We start from the raw sequence: 24,690 nt of genomic DNA, 5'->3' as shown, positions 1-24,690 counted from the left end.
CTAACTGCAATTTATTTTTTCTTCAAAAAGATCAATATCTTTTAAGATGTTCAATAATGTTTAAGCGTAACATGTCTAAAATGAAGCAGTAAAACAGTACTTCGAGTCTGTATGAAGTTGTTCTCAATAAACTTTTAATCTATGCATAGTAGCAATATTCAAATTAATATTGTAACCTCCATATGCATAACAGATAACTAGCATATTATATAAATAACTACACAGTTATACTTGAAACTGTTGCAGTCAAGTATAGTTGTTTTTCGCAAGCAACGAATACAATCAATATATTATATTTTTGTATAGGCCTATATAGTTCTATTCCCTCATCATGTGTAATAGAAAAATTGGAACAGTATAACAGAAATGGCTTTGGCCTTCGTTGCTTACTTGCGCTAATAGCAATAAATGCAAAATATCCCTCGAGATAATACCTTCCAGTAAAATAACAGAATACTTTCATATAATTTTTTTATAAAAGTGCAGTCGTATAGTAGAAAAGACTCCAAACAAGACAAGATTAAGTGGGTATATCCTGAACAACACTATTAGGATTCATAAAGGCCATTTACTTACCTCCAAACTATGTGATTTGTGATGTATGAAAAGTGATAATTACAATTACAAATTGTGTCGCATAGATCAAGCAGGTAGAACTGCTAAGTGGATACAAATAGCTACTTGAGAGCTAGGCTTGTAAGAGGGATTGTCATATGTCGGCCGAGCAGCTAGGAAGGATTAGACGGTTTTGTTAGGACACATGGGTTCACCTAATCCCCGTGGCGCCTTGGGTGATTGGGTAGGGCGGAAGGGTTTAGACAACAAACACTCAATCTCGCTCATATTACAAGACACAATCAAGTCAATATTACAACCAAACTCAACAAACAACGTGAATAATACGTAATTACAATCATATTGTTGTACTTAATAGTGATTCTGAGAGAGTCTGGTTAGACAACAAACACTCGATCTCGCTCATATTACAAGACACAATCAAGTTAATATTACAACCAAACTCAACAAACAACGTGAATAATACGTAATTACAATCATATTGTTGTACTTAATAGTGATTCTGAGAGTCTGGTTAGACAACAAACACTTAATCTCGCTCATATTACAAGACACAATCAAGTTAATATTACAACCAAACTCAACAAACAACGTGAATAATACGTAATTACAATCATATTGTTGTACTGAGTAGTGATTCTGAGAGAGTCTGGTTTAGATCGAAAGGATAAATCAATAGGTTTGATTCAATGTTCAGGCTAAGAAGTTAAGTAATTTTTCCAACTAAACCTTAATAAATGAATACATGGTTTTTGTATGGGAACATATTTTATGCTCAGATAAGCCCTATACACTCTTAATGTATAATATTACTGTACTTACACAACAGTTTAAAAAATATAAATAGTGTTTTAAATTTACATATATGTTTATATATTTATATAAATTGTGTGCACCAAACCTTGTATATAAGTATAAGCATATTATGTTATATTATTGAAATGTAAATTAAAAAAAATACAATCTGTATAAAAATAATTACATTAAAAATAACACAAATACCTTATGGTTAAAAATTTTGAGTAATTCGTTAAAAATATTGAGAGAAATTCTTACTTTGAATGTTAAAAAAAATACATTTTAACAAGTGCTTCGATCTCCTTTTTGTTTTACTTTAAAAAGTTTATATTGGCAAAAATTTACCCTCGCCCATAGACGAGTGAAATAGGTGAGTGGTGAGTTGTGAAATATTTATAATCCAATAAGGTCGTCTTTTGACCACATTCAGAAGCTTAAAGAAGTGCTTCCAATTTAATATTTTCCTATGGAAACCACGTTTTGTCATGACTTATTTATTAAAGAGAAGAGCAAAAACTAACTAGCACAAACCAGAGATTTTTATCGTTATGTGTTAAATGTCAAACGATTCAAATGGTATGCATTAAACATCTTATTAAAACAGTTAATTTCATTTTTATATCTTGATTAGCAATTAACACTAATTTATGGGGGCTCTTCCTATATTTTTAACAGTTTTAACTGAATTAAGAAGAATAAAACTCATAGTTAATTTTTAATTGTATAAATAAAACTTATTTTTACATGTAGTGTTTTTTTATGTATTAAAAACGAATCAGAGTCAAATTTAAAGTTTTATCAAAACTATTGACTTCTAGTTTCTTTTCCTACCAGGTATTCCAAAGAGTAGTCGGTATTTGAATATTTTGAATTGGGGAGCACTCCATTTGGGGAGACTTTTAGAATAAATACCCCGAAACATAGTTATAGTAATGTTCAAATTGTATTTGTATTGATACTGTTGTACACCTATCAAGAGAGCAGACAATTTACAATAAGAGATTAACGTAAGACATATTCGTATAGATAGATGCTAATTTACTGCTTGGACTATAACCTTGTTTGCGGTAACATTCAATTAGTACCGGTCAAGTTAAACAGTTTCCACAAAAACTGACAGCTAATTAGTATAACAAGAGTGTTTCTGAGGTCAAGATAATATGACAGCTTTATAGCTTAGTTCTCGCGAACTCCAACAAATTTAGCATCATCACCGAGATTTCATATCGAACAGTCCTTGAACCCTTCTGTCTCGGTGAAGTGTCGATGGTCTTTGTTATGGTTCTGCTGAATTCCATCCTCAATTATGAGTGATGGCCCCTTTTTACTCTGCAGGCACTGGGTTAAAGGTTTATTAAATTCTAATACCTTATAATTATTGATTTTCTATGATATTGATATATTTATGGAGAAACAGTTAAATAACAATAAAAAAAACTGTTTGACAATTCATAAATTAGTTTGTATATTTGACTTTAGCATTGGTCCAATATATGTATTCCAGTGAAATCTATGATACTAAATATTTCTTATATCCTTTAACAGCTTCATTAACTTGCGATCTTTTCCTACTCAAGGTTAATAAAAATATTGTGCAGTACACGTAATATTCTTACGACAATAAAAAAAACTGGAGATGATTCTTTGAAATGTAAAATAAACAAATAACGTGATTTTTAAAGGTATATAATGTTCCTCGAAGAAGTAATAGTTTATACAACCCAATTAGAAATATTAATACAAGTTGTTAACAATTACCATAGAAACATTAAAACATGAAAATTCTTGATATTGAAGGTGAAGGATACAATAGCTCACTCTTACTTTTACATAAATATAATACTCAGCAAGAAACAAATCCATATTCTCTGCAAAAAAAATTATTTTTTACAATTTCAATTTATCACTTATTGAAACACAAGTATATGATATTATAAGTGTGCTGGTTGGGAATGTATGAAATCACAGTGAAAGTATCTTATGTATGTGTTGTTGAACCTTGTATTAGAATGTACCTATTTGATCGATCGTAAAGTCCGCGCCGGTTAGAACAAATAGGAAAGAAAAGGAGATTTTTCTCTGAATGCTGGAATATTATAGGATCTATCTATTATAGGATCTACCTAGAGGCAAGAAATTTTTCGAAGAGATTCGTATTATCACGTCGGTAGTAACAAAGAAATTGTCCCTTTCTAACTTTAGAGCTCCGCCCCACTGGTCACGTAAACATTTATTAATTAAAAAGCAGTTCTGGAGAGAGCACCTTAGTCAAGAATTTTTGGAACAAATGTTACAAAACGAGGAAATAGCTGCAACACCAAGGGATATAACTACATATTGTTTGGGATTACACTCTTATCTCGTCAGAGATTCTAAGGTGTAATCCTTAAATAAGGACATCCTTGATATCCTATACAAGAGAACAAGAGAGGGAAGAAAGTTTGAGAAACGACTCTTGACACAAGCTGGTAATACTAAACTGACACTGCAATACACAGTAATGTTATCAGCTATTAAACCCAGCTGACACATTAAATTTACACTACACCAGCTGATTGCGCCCCCCCCCACCTCTCCCCTTACGACTATCAGTTATCTTAATGTGCCTTTAATTTCATCACATCCGTCGAGCAATAAAATTTCTAGTGTGGGTGATTTATAACTTGTATAAAATCGATAACCAGTGCTAACGTCACTATTGTTGGAGACGTATTTACAACGATAACTTATATATTATGGATATTTTATGTATGTAATTATTGTAATCAATTGTAATAGTGGCTTTTGTCGTTGGAAATAAATAAATAAATAGATAACTGCGTCGTTTTCTGCACAGCTAATATTCAGAAAAATAATTTTTATAGTCATCAGAGTTACTAATGTCTGCACCGTTATTAGTTTAAACCTGAAACACGACGTTTCGAGAACTGGTATCTGTTGTCTTCATCTGTTGTTAAAAGCTAATAAGTAAGCAAAAACATGCATGAAAGTATATATTTATTTTCATTGGTTTTAATCTTGTGCTTCGAGTTTCTACTTTGAGGAGAAGAGGCTAATTACTCGGTTACCGAAACGCATTGTTTCAATTTGTTGTTATATAAAAATAGTGAATATCCGTAATTTCTTCCCTTCATCCAATTTATTATTATTGAATTCAAATAACTTAGTCAATATTGATCATTTTATCTTGAAATTAATCGCTAAAAGGGTCTAATATAAAGTTAAATAGGGTTAAAATAGAACCATAACTATTCCTTATATATATTCCAGTCACTGTTATAAAAAAAGTTAAAAGACAGGTTTTCAAAATCTGTTTTCACTAATCACATAATTGATATTACAATACTGTTGATGCAGCCGGTGAGAGCACTTTCAGAGCACCGTGGGTGAATCTCGATGAAAGCACTTTGTGGCAGTAATGTACATCTTGTATCCGTCTCTCCACATGCATATCTATTTATGTGATACTTTATGTAACAGTCACATGTTACATAATGCCATACGATTCAAAAATCATAAAAAGATGGAAATTTTATGATGTACAGGATTACAATATACGATACCTAAATTTTTTTATGCCAAAATACAACAAAACCTAATTTGTGATAAGTGGAATTTATAACTGAACTGAAATCTAACGAATTCTTATATCGTTGTAATGATCATCTGACCAAACAATGATAAAATTATTTGTTAAGAAATAAAAAAATCAGTTCAATTCAGATTTGTACATTATTAAAATTGTGGAAATCATATGCATACTCACTCGAATTCAAGTAAAAATGTGGATGTTTTATTTTGAACTGTTTAAAAATATACCACAAAAGTTATTTTTATAGTAGCCTACTGTTAAAAAAATAGTACTGTAATAAAATGGAAAATTGATTCTATCAACAAATTCCCTTTTGATTCAAACGTTTGAGAGAAGTGGAGGTTATACATTGAAATGGAACAAATCCCAATCTCATTAAATCATAAAAACTAACAATAATTAATAAATTTAATCACAGTGTGGAAGAACACAAAAAATCAGCACTTTCATAGATCAGATCTTTTGTGAATTCAAAAATTAACTGAAAATGATTTAACTTATAAACTGAAATGCAAGAAATTTAAATCCTATTGCAATGTTCAAACTGACCAATCATTAAATACACAAATCATAGCTGTTGAGAATTTCAGATTATTTATATTGCACCAACTATAAGCAAACCTACTGAAATATTAATCAGAACCTGGATATTGTAGATATTTACACTATTATGAATATACAAAGACCAATCTATATTATTATACAACAATCTAATGGAGTCTCTCTGTGAGTGAGTGAGTGAGTGAGTGAGTGAGTGTGTGAGTGTGTGTGTGTGTGTGTGTGTGTGTGTGTTTTACTCAATCACGTAAAATTGATTACTTACTTACTAAATCGGTTAATATAATGGACCGATTGTAATGAAATTGTACATGGACATTCCTAGAGCGCTTCATTAACATATAGGCCTATTCCAATTTTGAAAATCACCATAAGAAGTGCATTACAGCAAACAAATGTTATTAATTGAAAGAGCCTGTTCAACGTAATCAACTGTTTAATGTAATCATTTTTTTATAAACACCATGGGTTTAATTAATTTAACTGTTATTAAGAATAGTTTTAGGTTCATAGAATTGAAAGCAAATAGTAACTGTTATATCTAAGTAGTAAGTAGTAACAAAAAGTCTTACTTACATTTTTTCTGTAACCGCTGTTGAGCACAGAGTTTAACCTGATAAGAAAATTATAAGTTTTAGGAATAATATACCTGTAACTGTACGTTTTAAAAAATACACGCATGCACTGCTTCCTCAGTACTGTAATGCAGATATCAAAAACAAAGGTTCTTATCTAAATTTTACTATAAATTTGAAGATTGTTATAAAATCCATCTTACTTGCCCTTTGAAAGAATTAGGTTTCTCAGACCTGTGTACCTATATATTTTCTTAATCGGGAAAACGAGGTAAACTTTACCATGGCACAACAAAATGCCAAAACCCGAGTAATTTAAATAAGCTACATATTTTGACATAATCTCTTGATCGTAGTAACAAGGAAATTGAACATTGACACAGTTCAACACAGTAGGTAATAATGCTAGTTAGTAGATTAAATTATCAAATAACTTAACGGGATAGTTCATACAAAAATTGCATGCGAAACCGCAGGTAACTGGTAGTAAAACCATAATGCTCAGTGAGAAATAAAAATAAACAACTATTTTCAATTGATATCTGCTTTATATACAAAGCCTCAAATAATTCGAAATTTAAAATCCAATATTTTAATGTTTGTAGGTGAATTTAAAAAACGAGGATATTCTAAATGGGATACAATCGAACATAATTTATTCAAAAGTGCGTTCCAAAACAATACCAGCTGAGTATACAATTTGGTAAAGTATACAATCCTAATACATATATTAAAAACATATATCAATAACCATTAGTTCAAAAGAAACGAAGACTAATACGAGCGTCTATGGAGTGAGAAGAAGTGGGGAGAAAGGCACAACAGGGTGAGTCCGGTTAGACAAAGGGTGGGTTTTTGTAGCGTCGGAGACGCATCTAATTGGCGTCGCAGCGATGGTATCAGCACATACCTGCCGGACTGACCGACCGGATGCCCTGATTATTTATGAATGAACCAGCAGCACTCATGAATGGGGCTGCTTACTATCTCTCGTGATTTACAACGTCACGAACAAATAGTGAGGCCCAGATGGGTGGATCTCGGTGACACCCACTGATTTAAATTTGCCAACCAATTCCGGGGACTCATACCCAATTAAGTAAGATTTAAGAGCTCTTGAAGGTTTCTCTCCGCTCCAGAGCCAGATTGGCTCTTGTTTATTCAATGGGGTATTAAATGTCCGGTTCGTGTTTATGAATGGCTAAACGTGCTATTACGTTTTTGACTTTTTTGGACGCCCAGTGCATGTTAAATATTACTCGGCCGATCATTGGAGACTTTTGAATATATTATCCATTTGGGATATCGAGGCCGTTAGGAGTTGACTTGTGTGTGTGCTCATCACAGTTTTAGTGTTTCATGAATAATGATCATGGTAATTATTTATAAAAAACTCAACTAAAAATACGAATGTCAAGTTAACAAGAAATGTATTAATAAGTTACATCGCCATGATTACCAGGGTCTAACACTGTTATAGCTTATATACTTTGACGGCAATTATGCTATTCATTACTAATGTTTCCTCTATAATTTTGAATATTATACATGGACAAATTCGGGTGTTCTTGGACATATACCTAATCACTGTAATCAAAAATAACTTACGCCAATTTTAATAACCATTCATGATTAGGACACTGTCTATGTTAGTGGCATATATAAGTTCACGTAATTAACCAAATTAGTAATAACTGATTTGGTTAGTTGCAATATAATTTAGGATGAACAATTAAAATAATAATAATAATAATATAATAGTAAAATTACATTAAAAGGAATGGCTAATCATCTTTTTATTTCGACACCAGCTATGAGTAGAGAATATACTCTTACCTTTTCCTTTTGTTAATTAGAAGCATTAAAACAATTAATTTTAACATTAGCATATTAACAATATGTACCTAGTTAAATTATTTCGTTCTGTTCTTTAACATCATTGTATAAGGAGTAATATTGCAACCTTGGATTACTGTTAAAACAGAAGTTCTGGTGTTGTTTAACTCTTAGTTTTAGTCCCTTGCAGTTACAGAAATTAAATTATAATATTTTATGAATTATTCCAATGTTATATTTTATGTTCAGTTTAATGTTAACGCTACGTGATGTAACAATCAATTCTAATAATGGTGCCACTTGTCTGTGAAGACGTATGAATGGACAAGCTATTTTAAAACTATTTCTATTTCAGATCCTCAAAAAGCCTTCCGCTCTAAAAGCCCTATAGTTTTTCAAAGGGTTCCACCACCAGAATAGGAGCCGGCCGGGGATGACTAACCGCTCGCGGCTACTGGACACCATGACTGACACTAATTCCCTGGAATGATCTTGTTTTCGTGGGCGCGAACAAAACTGGAAACAACCGCAGGTAGTTCTCGGTTTCAACAATGAAGGGCTGTTGAAGGGCTAACAAAGGTATCAGCAAACATCTTTGCTTGCCGGATAGTTTAGCAAGGAAGAGCTCAGGGCAGTGTGTAGGGCTAATGGGGCGAAGACCACTCTGTCTCCGTACCAGACCTCGACATCGTCCTGTGAAGTGATCTGTAACCTACATAGATCACGAGTAGAAAGGGACTTGAACTGCTCTGACATGAGCGAATTTAGTAAAGAAATCGTTAAGAATTAATTTTTGAAATTTTTAGATACATCACACTAATAATATTTACTTATCAATAGCAGTACCTTTGCATACATAAATAGTAAACTAGATGGTTGAGAATCGAAAATTTAAAACAATTTAACAATTATATCAAGGATAACAAATTAATAAAAACTAATCTACCATAATAATGAAAATAATATCAGTAACAATGTAATTCTATTAATTTAACTACAATTTCTGAGCTACTTGCAATATAATTTAGAATGAACCATACAAATAGTAATAATGATAAACATTACTATCGATAAACATTAAACAGAATATTGATGTGGATAACGAATAAACAAATTAATGATGAATAAATATTATAACATTAATAATAATACGAACAAGATATTTGTAGTATTAGAAGTTAATTACAAAAATAAATAAAAACGTAAAATAATAATACAATCGATTAGTTGCAATTATATTAAAAAAAACAAGAAATCGTGCTAGAAAATTATGACAAACATTGAATTATAGATATATTGGAATCGTCAAATTCAATAGAGTATTAACAGAAAGCGATCATAGCTACTTCAAGAGACAATTTAAGAGTTTGTGAAAAGAGGTGGAGTTGTTCAAATATTAAAAACCCCTAATAGTGTGAACTCCCGATTCTACTGAAGACCATGAATCGTGTTTACTGAAATGTCTTTTATGTGTCTGTATTGACGAAAGAGGCTTGATACTAGTCACTAAAATACTTATTATTTAAAATATAAAATCGGACAGTACACATTTTGCTAAAACAGAATTGCAGTTTGCACTTAAATAATGACAAATTTATTCAAGGCCCAATAAAATATTGTTCATGACAATACTATAAATGGATTCTTATTTATTTGTACATCTTCAGGACCATGTACGTTCTCATCCGAAGGGACTCTACTAGGAGATAGACAGATCCACGCATCCCGCCTTTACACAATCGATATAAATTTAGTCTCACAATTTACATTGTTCGTGACAAGACTTTGATTCGTAGTCAGCAATTGTGTTTGGTAAGCACAAACCCGAGTCTGTGTGGTTTGTAAGCAAATTTTAATTGACTTATACACATAACCTTAAAACATTCAAATTTAGAAGTGGTTTCTCCTTTCCAACTAGAAATAGTGAGAAGAAGCTGAAGATTTACCCAGTGGATAGTAATTAATTACTTAATGCTCAAACCCTTTTCACCGACACATTTCTCTTCAGCTCCAAACCCAAGAGTAAAGAAATATAAAAGAAATAATTTAAACATTAACGATTTACATTTAGCACTTTTAATGAGACATTAAGAGAATTTAGTTTCATTTGTCCATAGACTGGATGGTGGATCTGAAAAAACCTCAATGATACATTGAATTAGAGACTGGGGAAAGTCTAACTTTATTTAATTTAATCTAATTTATTCGATTGGTGCTCATATTAGGTTAGAACAAGTTACTTTTTATTTTTTATTGTTGTTACGGTTTTTACGGAACGTGTCAATTGTAATACAAAGTTGAATCAATTACAGTAGCACTATTTACAATTTGCAATTCCTAGCTCCACTTAGTGCCTTCATGACCACCACCACTAACATCCGTTGTTTTTGGTTGCCTACTTCAGGTCCATCTAACAGTCGCCCTTGGATCCGAAAATACGTTGAATATGCAAACATCTAGTGGCGTATTCTGATCCACGATTAAATTTAATTTTGGTGTTGGGTTTTGAATATTCAATTTTTAAAATATATACGGAGCTGGTATTTTTTTAGATTGTTCAAAAATTATCTTTATATTTTGTATTCATATAAATAATATTCACAATCTAACACTTCTCTTAAGCATGCTTTAGTACATATATTACTTAAAACTGTAAACACATTTGATTATTTGTGGTTAATATGAACTACAATGTTATTATCCTATAGACAACATTTCTTTTCAACCTCAATAAACGTAACAAACAGATTAAGTACACATTACGTGACATACTTAAAGTCCGCAACAGTCCAGTTAAATTGTTCCACGCGCCGCTGATATAATTCGACAATTTCGCCGGTTAGTGTATCGTAGCCGCGACACTGCTCCGACACGACACCCGGCTTGAATGCTTTTTAATCCCGCAAAACGCGTTTTTGACCGTTATCAATAGCACATGAGCGCGAGTTGTTGGCCCAAACTAACCGGCCGACAAGAGAAGACACTTAACCCATAAAGATACTCCTGTTGTAACGATAGCCCGCATTTCGGACATTGTGCTCTGATAAACCAAATTACACTTGGATGTCCTTTCCATTCCGTGTGTCGGTTCGACTTTATCAGGACAAGGACTCCGGTGTTAGGCGCTCGCCTATCTCCTGCTCGTTATTATTAGGTAGTACAACGTACATAAACACGGCTCTTTATTGACACCTCTTTATGTGATAAGCCACATTCCGTACTTGTACTAACTACTCATTATTAGTAGCTCTAATTGTCGTACAATATCGTTTAAAATTTTAATTGTAAAAACGTCTCAAGAGGCAACATCCTAATAATAATATTATAAATGCGAAAGTGACTTTGTTTTGCTTTCACACTTAAACTATTAGAACTATTATACTGGAATTTATATGGACACTCTAATTGTCCCTGATTAATATACAGGCCTATTGTTACTTCGAAAATCCGGACTACGCCTCACTGGACCTGAAATTTAAAAAATCATATCTTGGTCTCTAAAGTTGAGAAATATTAATTGAATGAACCTGTTAGATGTGATTAACTGCTCTGTATAAACATTGCTTTATGACAACATAACCATATGTTTAATTAATTTAAAGTCTATTTTCAATTTGTTAACATTGGTAGTGACGAAGTATAGAGTACGTTTGATAGTAACAAACACTTGAACAATCATCGTGCCGATGTTCGAAATCAAAATTTACTTAGACCCGTATCTGCATACGCTGTCCAACACAATCTAACCTTTGAACATTGTTTCTCTCTAATTGGCATCAAGAAGTTTCAAAATTATGACAATAAAGAATACACAAAATTATTACTAAGAAGATATGAACAAGTAAACATATTGGCTCTTCAATCAAAATCACCAGTTGGATTCTAAATTTGAGACACAGTGAATTTAAATTTATTATTCAAACATTTTATCTATCTTTGTGTTTAGGAAAGGTTACATGTTTAATTTAATTGTTCGATACCATGTGTTTTTGTTGTTTGCAATGTTTTTATATCCTTCATTCTCATATTTTCTTATATTTATTTATATCTTATTTCATACATGCTTTTGATAGTGTTACTGAAAAGTAACGAAATATTAAGCATTTCGAGTTGAAGAAACGTGTTTTGTTTTCTTTTAATGTGTATGCACGCGCGTGCGATCGCGTGTGCGTGTGTGTGCCTGCGTTTTCTTCGTCGGAAAACAAGGTAAATCAACTATAGAAGAAAATGTACTAGGATCAGAGTAAATTACAATTTTCAAATATATACTCTCTTTGAAACATTTTCTTGTTTGTGTCAACAAGGCAAACTCAACATGTCGTTATAAGTACAATTCACTCCCGCAGTACTGATACATGCAAACCCGGCGAAATTGCGTGCGAAGTCTTGGGTAACTGCTAGTTATTGAAATATTTTATTTTTAAAATTTATTACCATTATAATCGGAGTTAAATGATCGAGATTTAAACCACAATACCTTGTTTTAATGTTCATCAAACTCTTGGGTTTATAGAGATAGTAACCGACGTACCATTTTTATTTTATTCTTATCGGATTTAACTTAATACAGTCAAAAGCCTTATAACGCCCCAACTTTTTGGGCATTGTGACGATTGGCAGTAACAAATTGAGTGGCGTCTTAATTTATCTCTTGAAAACTGATTAGGTAACATTTTACTGACAAAAGATCAACAATTTTTATGGAAATTCTTCGTTGAGGATACTCTACTCACTTGCAATTCAAGAACAAACAACTATAATGTGGAGTTTGCCCTACATCCTCTACTGGATATGGAACAGAAGTCATAACATAACAGTGAATTGGCCATCTGTTAGACCATACTAGACTTATAATATTTTATTTTCGTTAATTTTATTGATTATCTGAAAGGCAATTGATCCATTCTGACACAGTAATTTATTTTTATGGGTGCAATATGTAATATTTAATGACCGTGTACTTTTTAAACAAATAATTAAAAATAACTGTTTGCAATATCAATTCAATTTTATCTCTTTTGTTGCAGGGACAAATTAACAATTTTAGCCACGAAACGGAAACTACTGATAGGGTAAGTTAAATTTTTCATATCTCTGCGATGTTAAGGTAGAGTGTTGGACATCAATGACACTGCTGTAAAAAAATGTTTTTGGTCTTTTTTATGAGAAATTACTTCTATCTACTGATCGAATGATAAAATAACAATTACATTAAAATTCGGTTACATTGAAAAATACTCAAAGTACAATAACTCAAATGTATAAAATCAACGCCTTGTACATTTTATCTGGTAAATTTCGGCTTCGGTCTTTTTTGACCGAAAATTTACTAAAAGAACGTATTTTTAATTTCAACCCAAGAGGGTTTTTTACAATCTAGAATTGAACACCAAACACATGTCAAATTAATGTAAATTAACATTTTTATAGAAGAGTTTATATAAAAGTTCAGTTTAAGAACGAAATATAAGGGGTTGATTAATTGAAAGCTTTGTTAAAAAATTTATTTACAAACACAAATTTTAAGTTGAAATTACAAAAATCCATTTAAGGATCCTTTGCCATTGTTATTGTGTTGTTTAATTTTATTAAGACAAGAAATTATCCTGAAATTTGTGCAAATTATTAGTGCCAGAACAATTCTCTTCAGGACTATAAGCAACCCAATACGGTGAGGCTCCAACCCAAAACGTTTACCCAGAAAATATTTACGTGTCCCGAAATAGACGACGAGAACTTTCATGTTGACTGTGACCTCTGTCAGTCAATCACATTTCTGGACGTGACGAGGTCCTGGCGACCGTCCCCGAGGAACTGTAGACACGGTGTCTGTCTGTCTGTCGGTCCTGTAATGGGATTACCGGTGAAAGGTAACTTGTCTGACGCGAGACGTCAATATTTTGTCTAGACAGGTGCTCTATAACAGTCGCTGAATTATCAAGGCGGAGTATCTCCAGGAGTGGTTGCATTCCGCGTAACAGTTCTGACAAGTTGAGAATTATGGGTGGCTTACTGGCGTTGAGGGATTAATCCTTCAAATTAAACTGGTAACACTTAAATCTAATAGTTTTATTGATTTTAAACTAGATCTATCACTGTAAACATTTGTATGCTTTATATATATATACATTTATTTCAAAACACATACATATCAATTTTGTAGTCATTCAATAAAGCAGAGAATAACCCCACAAAGAAATATAAATAAAATACAATATAAAAATCGCTGGTTGTTACGAACTGATACACGAAGCATCAACAGATATATAAAAACAACTACAATAACAATATTATTAACATGTAACAGTAACAAAATGTCATAGCTTAATAACAATTATTACCTATTTAAAAATAACAACGAGTTATCATCAGTATAATCTTTAATAACAGTCATCAACAACAAACAACGCTCAGGTTAGAAACAAAGGAAAACAATGTTAAACATTAAATAGGATAGATTGGTTATACAGACGTTCACCTCTTCCGTGATTTTGTTACAATTTATACTGCTTCATTAAATAAAATATGCCTAATTAAGGTAAGATTATGGTTTCAACACAGTTAATCTAATAACAGAACATCAAGCTTGAATAAACTGACCATATCTTGAACAATAAGAATCTAAGTTATCATCTTCAATTTGGATTTTATACATGTGCCGTGGTTAAATTGTAGTAAGGAGTTCATTTTGACTCCTGACAAATTTGTTGTAAAATAACAGTGTTTTTAAAATTATAGAAGACTTCATCAAAAGCTATATTTTTTGGGTTTTTAAGTAATAACGTAGTTGTGATGGGAAGGGTTGGATCAGTGCGAATGTTTAGTGTAATTGTTTAGTTCCAGTTAATCTTCCTCTTAGTGCAGCGTTTAAAAACTGACGCCGTCACAGATTTGACTACTGGAGTCATGTTCGTCTGAAGAAATCCAAAGGCAACGGCGAAGCTCAAAATGAACTCTGTACATCGCTTCGACATCAGAGACAACCAAACTACGAAATATAGTGTAATATATGGGAAAAGTTATCATTGGTCACGTCAGGTGCACAATTGAGTGCACTACGATGTTTTAGACACGATCACTAAGCACGGTGGAATCACAGTGTTGTGTTGTCTAAATACTATTGTACTACATTATAGTTTTGGCTGTTCCTATTGTTCTATTTAAAACGAAGTCATTACTTAGATTGTGTAATTTCAGTGTATTGTAAGATATTTCAGACATAATTTTATTCTTTCTTTAAAAAAGAAATTAAATTGCAAGAGTAAAGGCAATATAACTGTATTAGAAGTACGATATAGACATTTTATTAATAAAAGCTGTCAGTTTAAATTTACCACGTAACATGTATAAGACGTGCATTTTATAAAGTCGAGTTATTCTACTTTGAGTATTTTTCAATTTAACTCAATTGAAAGTTAATTGTAATTTTATCGTTAGATCAATAGGCTAGTTCGAAGTTATTTACTGCCTTTATAACAAAAATAGTAGATATGTTGAAGCATATTGCATAATAGGGAGTAGGAGCAGTACTAATTGCATACTTAATTCATAAACACGTGATATTCGATCCCTAAATGAAGATTTTACAATACATACTACACAGCAGTAACTACTGTATTAGGAGCGTGCAAGATTGCTCGTTAGGAGATCAGGAAACGCATTAACATTCTCGTGATAAAAGGATTACAGCCTTTTTGGAATGCTCGGATCTGAATCTTTATCTGCCGAAAAGGCTAGGAACATTTTATGGCCAAGCATTATACACTGTTGCTATTTCTTCCACGAAAGGTCTCTTTTTCTTCGATTGGTTTGAACCTAGGTCTTTTATGACTCATTAACTTAATAATCTCTAAGCTACAATAGACATATTGACTATGGACATATTGACAGTTGCAATATGTCCATAGTTAAAGTTTTTTATCATGACTTATTCTTCCTAAATATTGTTTTTACACTCGGTAAATGAGCTGCCACATTTGTTTGTTTGTTTTTGTTTAAATACAGTAACGCTTTAAATAGGTCCTAGAGATTCCATTCTGGCTGTTTATACCTTCCAGTTAAACCTACACTACAGGTAAAACAAAAACCGTTGTGTTTTTACATCTGGGAAATCCAATCGATGTTCAGGAGTTGCCCATCTAGAGATGGCAACAACTAGGTTAGAACCGCAAATGTCGATATATACAGGATATGAGTAAAAGGGCTGATCAATAAGTATAGTTTACTGCGATGGATGACTGTTGGAGAAGGTGGGGCACTCTTAGTAATGTTTGGCAGCCTGAAAATGAAGGAGTGCCCTAGCCTGCTCGCTCTGCCTGGAAGACTCTGGAACAGATCTAGCTTTTTATAGATAGAGGTTATTAATGCTTATTAATAACCTCAAATTACCCTTAAACCTCCTCATGGTGGACCTAACTCGAGATATCGAAGGGTGGCGACCCTATCATCAAATGTTACCTATCGTGAATACCATGTCACTCCGAAGGCCCAGTAAACGTAAATCAACTTGATATTCTAAGTGAAGAATTTCCTTTAATTAATTTCCATATATGTATGAATTGATTGTAAAGGAAAAAATTCACCGTTGAAGTTGGATTTACAGACAAAATTGTTAAGTTCTGTCATTGGTTCTATTTGAAACTACAAGGGCTTTGAATATCAATAATTTGGATTTTGAAGTATAACAGGAAAGGAAAAGAAAAGGAGGATCTGAGATAGAGATTTCCTTAAGGTGAAAGTTGGCTGTGTTTTTTAAAGGTCGACCTTTTTTACCCAGACTCTGTTCGTACTGGCAGGCGTGCGCGAGGCTCTTACCAAACAGACCAGTAGGAAAAGAGAAAGTTGGACAGTAATCATAAAAGGTATCACTGTCATATAAAGGATCTAGCCCTTCATTATATCACACAGACGTTGCTTTGATAGTTTTAATCCCCAAAATGTTAGCAATGTCGAGTGTTTACTTGGAGCTAATTTTTTCAGATGATGTTGGGCAAACCTTACATCAAAGGCAGAAATTGATTCCGTCACCATTGTTTGTCCATCTTCGTCACAAAGCCTTGTATAAGTATTACGTGACTGTTGGCCGGATACTGTCTGCCCAGGAGTGCCAGCCAGGAATGCTTGAGGGCCGGAACTCACACCTAGCCCGAGGGAACAGAGCTGGAGTCAGAGAGCCACAGTCACTCGAGCGCCAGCCGACCAGTCGACCAGGCGACTCGGCACTTTCCATCAATCACTCCATAGATACCAGATCGCATTCTCCGGTCCTCCGTCTTTGTTTCATTCATTCACAGACCTACCTAGTCTGGCTTACACTCGGCCCCGCCTTCACGGTGACTCCAACTCTGCCTTCAAGGCTGTTCTAAAGTTGGCTCCTTGCCGAGTGCTCTCTACAACGGCCTGCCCTGACTCACCTCGTAACTTTGCAACCCTGCAAAGCCGAAGTGAATACACCAATCACAGTTGAAATCCGTATAAAATAAATACATTTTTAGATGATCTGATAACATACCGTATTGCTTCTATTGGCTTGAGGTCGACAATGAAAAAGTCTAAATTGTTATGACTCGTTTTAAGATTCAAATATGTTTAAACTCAAGGTATGTACTGTCGGATAACTTTTAAATTTCTGTTGACACAATTGAACTGCCTATATCTAATTATATTTATATGTTTGTATGCAAAATTCCTTCAATCCAGTTAACTTACTTCCTCGTTTTTAATCGTAATACCAAGAGAATTAGAGTATAATTTAGGGAACAAATTATTTTACTAGGTTTGTATAACTCCTTGACAAGAGTTTCCTTATTATTATGCAGATAGATTAAGGCGTTCCGAAAATACACACACGAACAGTTTTGGTTTATCAGGTGTCTTACTCTTCATTGTTCTGCAAAAAAATTGTTGTCAGAGAAAGCAGTCCACACATTAATTACAGGATAAAAAATCTGGGAGGAACGTATTGGGATAACAAATGTATGTGACAACATACCCATTTAGTATACAACACATGTTTAAATAATGGAAAAGAAAACAATAATTAGAAAAACGGTTATTTTAAAATTAGTATATCATATTTACCAATCCATAAAAACTCACCTAATAAAAATTATATCAAAAGTTAATTTTAATTTCAACAACATACCGTCTGAAAATTCAATATCCTTACCTGGATTAATCTTGGATTAAGGATCTTGGCCTTTATTGCGGATAGCCAATTACTTTTTTTTTGTAAAGCACAAACCTCTTTTTTCAGAAGAAATCTATGGTTAGCCGCGTTAGTTTTGTTGGAGGTCCATATGGGAAGAAGAACATGGGAGGACTATACAGCCTGTCAGTCACTTTATCTAGTTGCCTTGCCGTCATATAACTATTATTTATGTGTCTGGCTTGATAGGTTTTAAATCGGTGAAACTAGGAAATATATAATCTAAGAAAAATATAAGTTTAAATTGTTCGCCACCCTCCTATGATCTGCGCTAAAAACAGCGCTACTGACAGTCGATTACTTCTAGTACACAAGAGATAAAATCAGATTGTGTGCCCATACAATGAGAATTGGCTTTACCTTGTAGAGTATATAAAGTGTAAGGTAAAACTGATCTTAGACCACTGTTGTGCATGTATGGAGTTGAATGTGAATGTTGCCTGAATAGCTCGGAGTTTGTGGAGCACTTGTATGCAACTGAGGAGCGTTGTCGTACTGCATGATTGCTAATAGCATTAGCTAATTGTAACCTAGCCATGATGTGATGGTGTATTGATGTGGGTTAGACCTGGGATCTTAGACCACTGTTGTGCATGTATGGAGTTGAATGTGAATGTTGCCTGAATAGCTCGGAGTTTGTGGAGCACTTGTATGCAACTGAGGAGCGTTGTCGTACTGCATGATTGCTAATAGCATTAGCTAATTGTAACCTAGCCATGATGTGATGGGTGTATTGATGTGGGTTAGACCTGGGATCTTAGACCACTGTTGTGCATGTATGGAGTTGAATGTGAATGTTGCCTGAATAGGTCGGAGTTTGTGGAGCACTTGTATGCAACTGAGGAGGAGCGTTGTCGTATTGCGTGATTGCTAATAGCATTAGCTAATTGTAACCTAGCCATGATGTGATGGTGTATTGATGTGGGTTAGACCTGGGATCTTAGACCACTGTTGTGCATGTATGGAGTTGAATGTGAATGTTGCCTGAATAGCTCGGAGTTTGTGGAGCACTTGTATGCAACTGAGGAGGAGCGTTGTCGTACTGCATGATTGCTAATAGCATTAGCTAATTGTAACCTAGCCATGATGTGATGGTGTATTGATGTGGGTTAGACCTGGGATCTTAGACCACTGTTGTGCATGTATGGAGTTGAATGTGAATGTTGCCTGAATAGGTCGGAGTTTGTGGAGCACTTGTATGCAACTGAGGAGGAGCGTTGTCGTATTGCGTGATTGCTAATAGCATTAGCTAATTGTAACCTAGCCATGATGTGATGGTGTATTGATGAGAGGATGAATCAATATGTCCCACCCTACCACTGCCACCACATTGTTCTTGTCGACATAGTAGCAGGCCCGGGGCGACAAAACCTCCCTTCCCGGCAGCCTTACTAACCTCACTATAAAAAATCGATAATCTCGATATATCAAACCAAAATGAACGATGACATTTTCCAGCTTTAACCCTGAACTAGCAGTTGAAATTTTAGGAACCGTCAGAATGGTTTTTGGCAATTTGCAGACGTTTTTTATAAAATGTATAAGAAAATCTTTGCTTATGGTAAATCTACATATATTTGGTATAATTTTGCTCCAACTACATAAACTAGAGAAGAATATAATGTATAATATAAATCCATTGCATAAATGTGTAAAAAGTTTGTGCAAGTCAAAATTAAACTGGCTGTAAAACATAAAATATGTAAATGTGGACTTTGAAATATGAATCTTTACTACTTTACTACTAATACTTTGTTACCATGGAAACATAAAATTTCATATGCAACATTAAAAGGCCCTTTTAGTGCCAAAATCCGTATATAGTCCTCTGAATAAAAGCCGAGAAATGCCAACGTCTGTTTTTAGTATAACTGGAACCCGGCAGAAATAGGCCTGGCATCCTTCAGTAGTACCGGGTGGAAAATTCCCGACATTCTCGGAAATGACTTTTGGCGTTATTTTTGGCTCTTCAGTACTAAGTATAACGTTAAAATAAAGATAAATAAAAAACACACAATATACAAATATATATATATATATATATATATATATATACATATACAACTCGAAACAACTATGTTGACTAAGTAAACACTGCCGATAAAAATAGAATTATTTCCAATGTTTATGACCTGGCCGTCCCTGGTTTCGGCAACTGTTTGTCAAAATTATCATAAAGGAGAAAATAAAAACATCACATTATTCAGCTGTTCACCACGTTTCATGATATGTAAATCGTATGGTGCTTCACTCATAAAAGTACTATAATAAGAAGTGAGAACAGCGAACGATGCAACGTTGATCTTCGATTCGAGCATCGGTTATGTAGTCTATGTTAGTCAATTACGTATACCATGTTATCGTTATGCGTTTAAAACAATATTCGATTTTGTTGAAATATTCATCCTGCCGATAGCTGTTAGTAAAATTGTGAAATACACAATGTTGGATTTTATTAGTATCCTCGACAAAAAATTACACTAAATTATTCTAATCTTACCCTTTCCTGTATTATTTAACGATTAAGATACCCCTATTTGTGGAGTATAATAACTATGGACTTCTAAAGCATTGTACCTTTGTCAGGTCTGGCCGTAATTTTAAGGTATTTCTGCATTTCAGATATAACATTGACCCCTATTGAGGTCGCGATAATGTCAGGTTATTTAAAATTACCGACAAAGTTTTCTACCCCCATTTAAAAATGCTGGGTAAAATATAGATACTATTTTCATAAATCTTATTCATTTCATTTCTTATAATAATAATTTCAACACTCTTGCACATGAATGACAAAGAACGTGCGTAAACAATGCACTGTTCATATTATTTCAACTAGTGATAAAAAATTTAATAGTAAGGGTTTTTGAAAATAAGAGAGATTTTGAAAAGCAATACTTTTTTCGAATAATTTTCAGGCTTGATACACACTATCATATCCCTTTATGAGGAGCTCAAAACGGGGTTACTTCGAAGTAGTTTGGCGAAATACAAGATAATCGACCAGAGAGATAAAAGTCCAACAAACAAGAGAAGAACTACCCCCGGAAGTTGGGAGTAGAGTAGCCACACACAATGGAAGTAGGCTCTGACCACTGACCGTCACCCCTTGAGGCCTGGTACAAGGCACTCTGATTAGCACGTGGTTTACCCTCTCCTGCAACAACTTAGTCCAGGAGGTTGGCCCCGACGGGTAGCTCTGGGAGATTGGTTGCGGCTTTGTTTGTACTGTTCGCGTTTAAAGTTTCCAAACACTCACGAGAGATGAGAATAAAACTGACTTTCCCTCATTTCAAGCGTACTATTTAATTCCTACTAGTTTATCAATTTACTGTAACATATTTTATAGCGTAATAGGTGAAAGTGGTGAAGCTAAATTTTTAGAAAATTTCCATTGTTTTCAATAGATGTGCCAAACATTATTTAACTATAATTAAGGCTACACCACTGCAATCCATTGCGCTGACAAATCTTGAGTTCTTAAATATTACTATTGATTTATCGATCGACAATAAGTATTCCTTGATTCAAGCACATTCGACGGCAAACACAGATCATGTGGAAATTTACTCTTTGTTTTAAGCGTATTTGGTAACTTCAGTTGCCTGGTCCACGGAAACTGCTGACATTTAGCTTTTATTCTAAAATTAAATTCTATAACTACACAAAGGTGAACTGCATTTCAGCGAAGTTTAGTTCTGAGCAATCTGATTCATTGAAATGCTCTCAGTATTTGACTTTATCAAGCATTACAGTAAATGATCTACAAAGAAACTGTCTTGCATTAGAGAATAATTTACCACAATTGCATCAAACTATTGTACATTTACTGTATATAATATGAGGTTTAGTGGTAGAGAAGGCTTGATAGCCTCTCCGTCTTTTTAATAAAGGCATTTTTCATGTCCATTCATTTTAATATTGGCGGAAAAAAGTTGTATGTACAATCTGGGCGGTCCTAGCCGAAGAATAATAATTATTCTTAGTAATTATTACTGGTGACAGCTTCGCCACCTACAGTCATATAGCAGCAACGACAGCTACCTCGATAAAATCCTTAGCTATTATTTTGAAATGTGAAAATTTATACAACTATATTTCACAGTGGTATTACATTTGTGATTGATTAATTCACTACAGGGTGTCCCACAGAGACACCGCTAGCAAGAATGTGGCGAGTTGAAAACGGGAACAGAGACTTCTCCCAATGATCATCAATGACCTAAGGATTGTTTGGGAACACTCTCTTTCCAGATATGAATTCTTCATGATGTTCTTGTCTCAGACAGTAAGCTTTGGGGATCTGTTGCAATGAGATATAAATGTCTGGATATTATATTTATAGTGATACCAAAACTATTTTATGGACATGAAGAGAACTCGTATTCAGAATAGGACTGGAATAGAATATAGAATAGAATAAACTTTAAGAACTACAGTTGACATTGTTCTCAACAACTCTTGGAGTAAGATGTAAACCGATCCACCACAAGGAACATAACCCACGAGGAACATCAGTGATATCAGAGATGTTCGAAGACATCTCGCCATTCCTGGTAAAAAGCATAATGCTTCTGTTGAAGGTCATTGCTGCAAATCCTGTTTTGTGAAGATAAAACATAAGGATGAAGGAATTCCCTTTGGTTTGGAAAAGAATTCACCATTCAAGATAGGCCTCGATAACGTTCTTGTTGGAGTTCACAAAGCTGATTTATTAAGACAATGTGAATGAGTACAGGAAGTTCTCCTAATAGCATCGTTGACCTGACCTAAGCACCACTTGTTCATAGTTGTCTAACTAGTACAATGAGTACAATAAAATAACTTTGCAACATTACAATAGTTTTAATTAAGTTGTAAAACAATCTGACTTATAGGAGTGCAGAATAAGATGCAAATTAATAAATAATTTAACATTATTAAATAAATAAGTAACAGATAATAGTATTAAGAGTAAAACACAAATAAATGTCAACAGTGGCAGTATACAAAAAAGGTAGCAAGAAACTATAAACAACAAAAATTCTACGAAAAAACAACAAATAGATAGGTTATCAATAAACTGAAATCAAATAAGATAAAAGGTAGAGATAAAATTGAGGCCGAAATACATGCTAAGAAAGATGCTAAATAACGCTCCTGATAACTCCTCTTTTCAAAACTTTCTAGCTGTAGTCAGTGAGGTATAAAGGAGGTAAGGATTTCTTCAAATGAATATCACTGGTTCAAGGATATAATTGACCCAAATAATAGGTTTTATATTCTACCGTTATTCAATTCAATTTCATATGGTCTTATGGTGACTCATTTCGAATGTTAACCGTCGAACCTAAGACGTCGTTTTAGATGGCTTTGTGATAAAATTAAAATTATACAACACAACGTGCATAAATAAATACATCAATAAATAAATAAACATAATAACAAATCACTGCAGCGTGCATGTAAAATCGCCCGCGCTCGTGTTTTATGTTCGTTTATTTTAGTGACGTTTATTTATGTATTTATTTATATTTGTGTTTTGTTTATATAATTTTTCAATTATGACAAAGCCTTCCACTACCAAGACTACTAAAGTTCGACGATGAAGGTTAACTTTCGAAATATCACCTTAAGACCACATGAAATTGGATTGTATTGATGGTAAGATGCAAAACCTATTACTTTAGTCAGTATAATCGATCCTGGGGTAATCACAATAAATTATAATCAAGGATAGTTTCATACATCTCGCCATTTAGTTAAGAATTTCCAATAAAGCTCCTGGATATTTCACAAGTCTTAAGGCACTAGGGGTATCTTCCTAATGATGTAACCTTCTCCATACTGGTCAGCTCGTTATCTAAGTAAAGGTTTACTATGAAGCCCTTGTGGAGACCACGAGTATCCTTCCAGGACCAAGTGTAGGGAGGTTAAGGAGGGTAAAATCAGTTAATCAAATTCCTTCATTTTAGTTATCCTTAATGAGATTTCGACGTTCCAGAGCTTCAGATGTCACCATACTTCGTTGTAAAAGACACATCCATCCCTGTGGTGCATGTACTTAGTAGTAGGCCATTATGTCTAATCAATGTTTAATTACTGGGATGTAATCAACAAGGAATGTTCAATCGACAAGGACACTACAATTCAAGATATCATAAGTAACATCTACTCATTTTTATATTTAGCGCTTAGGGGCTTATTAGATCTTACTGATACATGGAAATTATATCCTTTGTAATATAAAAAATTAAACATTTCAACATACGTAACAGATACAAGAAAATTGTTTCTGTATACAATAAACTCTTTCTACATTATTAAAACAATACAGTTCTCGACCTCGTGTTTTTGCAGACATCGTCTGTCTTAGAACTCTCATAAAAGTAACGATATTAAAACAATATTTATGAGGTAAAAATCACATTATATTAGAATTAAAACTGTCTCAGCATTGTTAACAATTTTAGGACCGACACACTATTATTAAACTGCTTTGGGGCTATGTTTTGTACGGAAGGATTAGAAAGAAAATGACTACCGTACATGTTTATTTCACGAAGAAC

General features: G+C 33.5%; 1 protein-coding gene across 2 annotated transcripts in view; it reads left to right on the top strand.

Moving 5' to 3' along the window:
• Positions 1-24,690, top strand: part of LOC124365784 (homeobox protein araucan) — a 185,644-nt gene that overhangs the window by 42,162 nt on the left and 118,792 nt on the right. For both annotated transcript variants that reach the window (XR_006922745.1, XM_046821803.1), the window contains exon 2: positions 12,963-13,007. Coding sequence is in view for 1 of the 2 variants with exons in the window: in XM_046821803.1 (XP_046677759.1) it covers positions 12,963-13,007 (45 nt within the window). In the remaining variant the exon portion in view is untranslated. The remainder of the gene's footprint in view (positions 1-12,962; positions 13,008-24,690) is intronic.

This window comes from Homalodisca vitripennis, chromosome 1, assembly GCF_021130785.1.
Source record: "Homalodisca vitripennis isolate AUS2020 chromosome 1, UT_GWSS_2.1, whole genome shotgun sequence".
Taxonomy (NCBI): Eukaryota; Metazoa; Arthropoda; class Insecta; order Hemiptera; family Cicadellidae; genus Homalodisca; species Homalodisca vitripennis.
The sequence above is the reverse complement of the archived record's forward strand: the minus strand, read 5'-3'. Positions and strand labels throughout refer to the sequence as shown.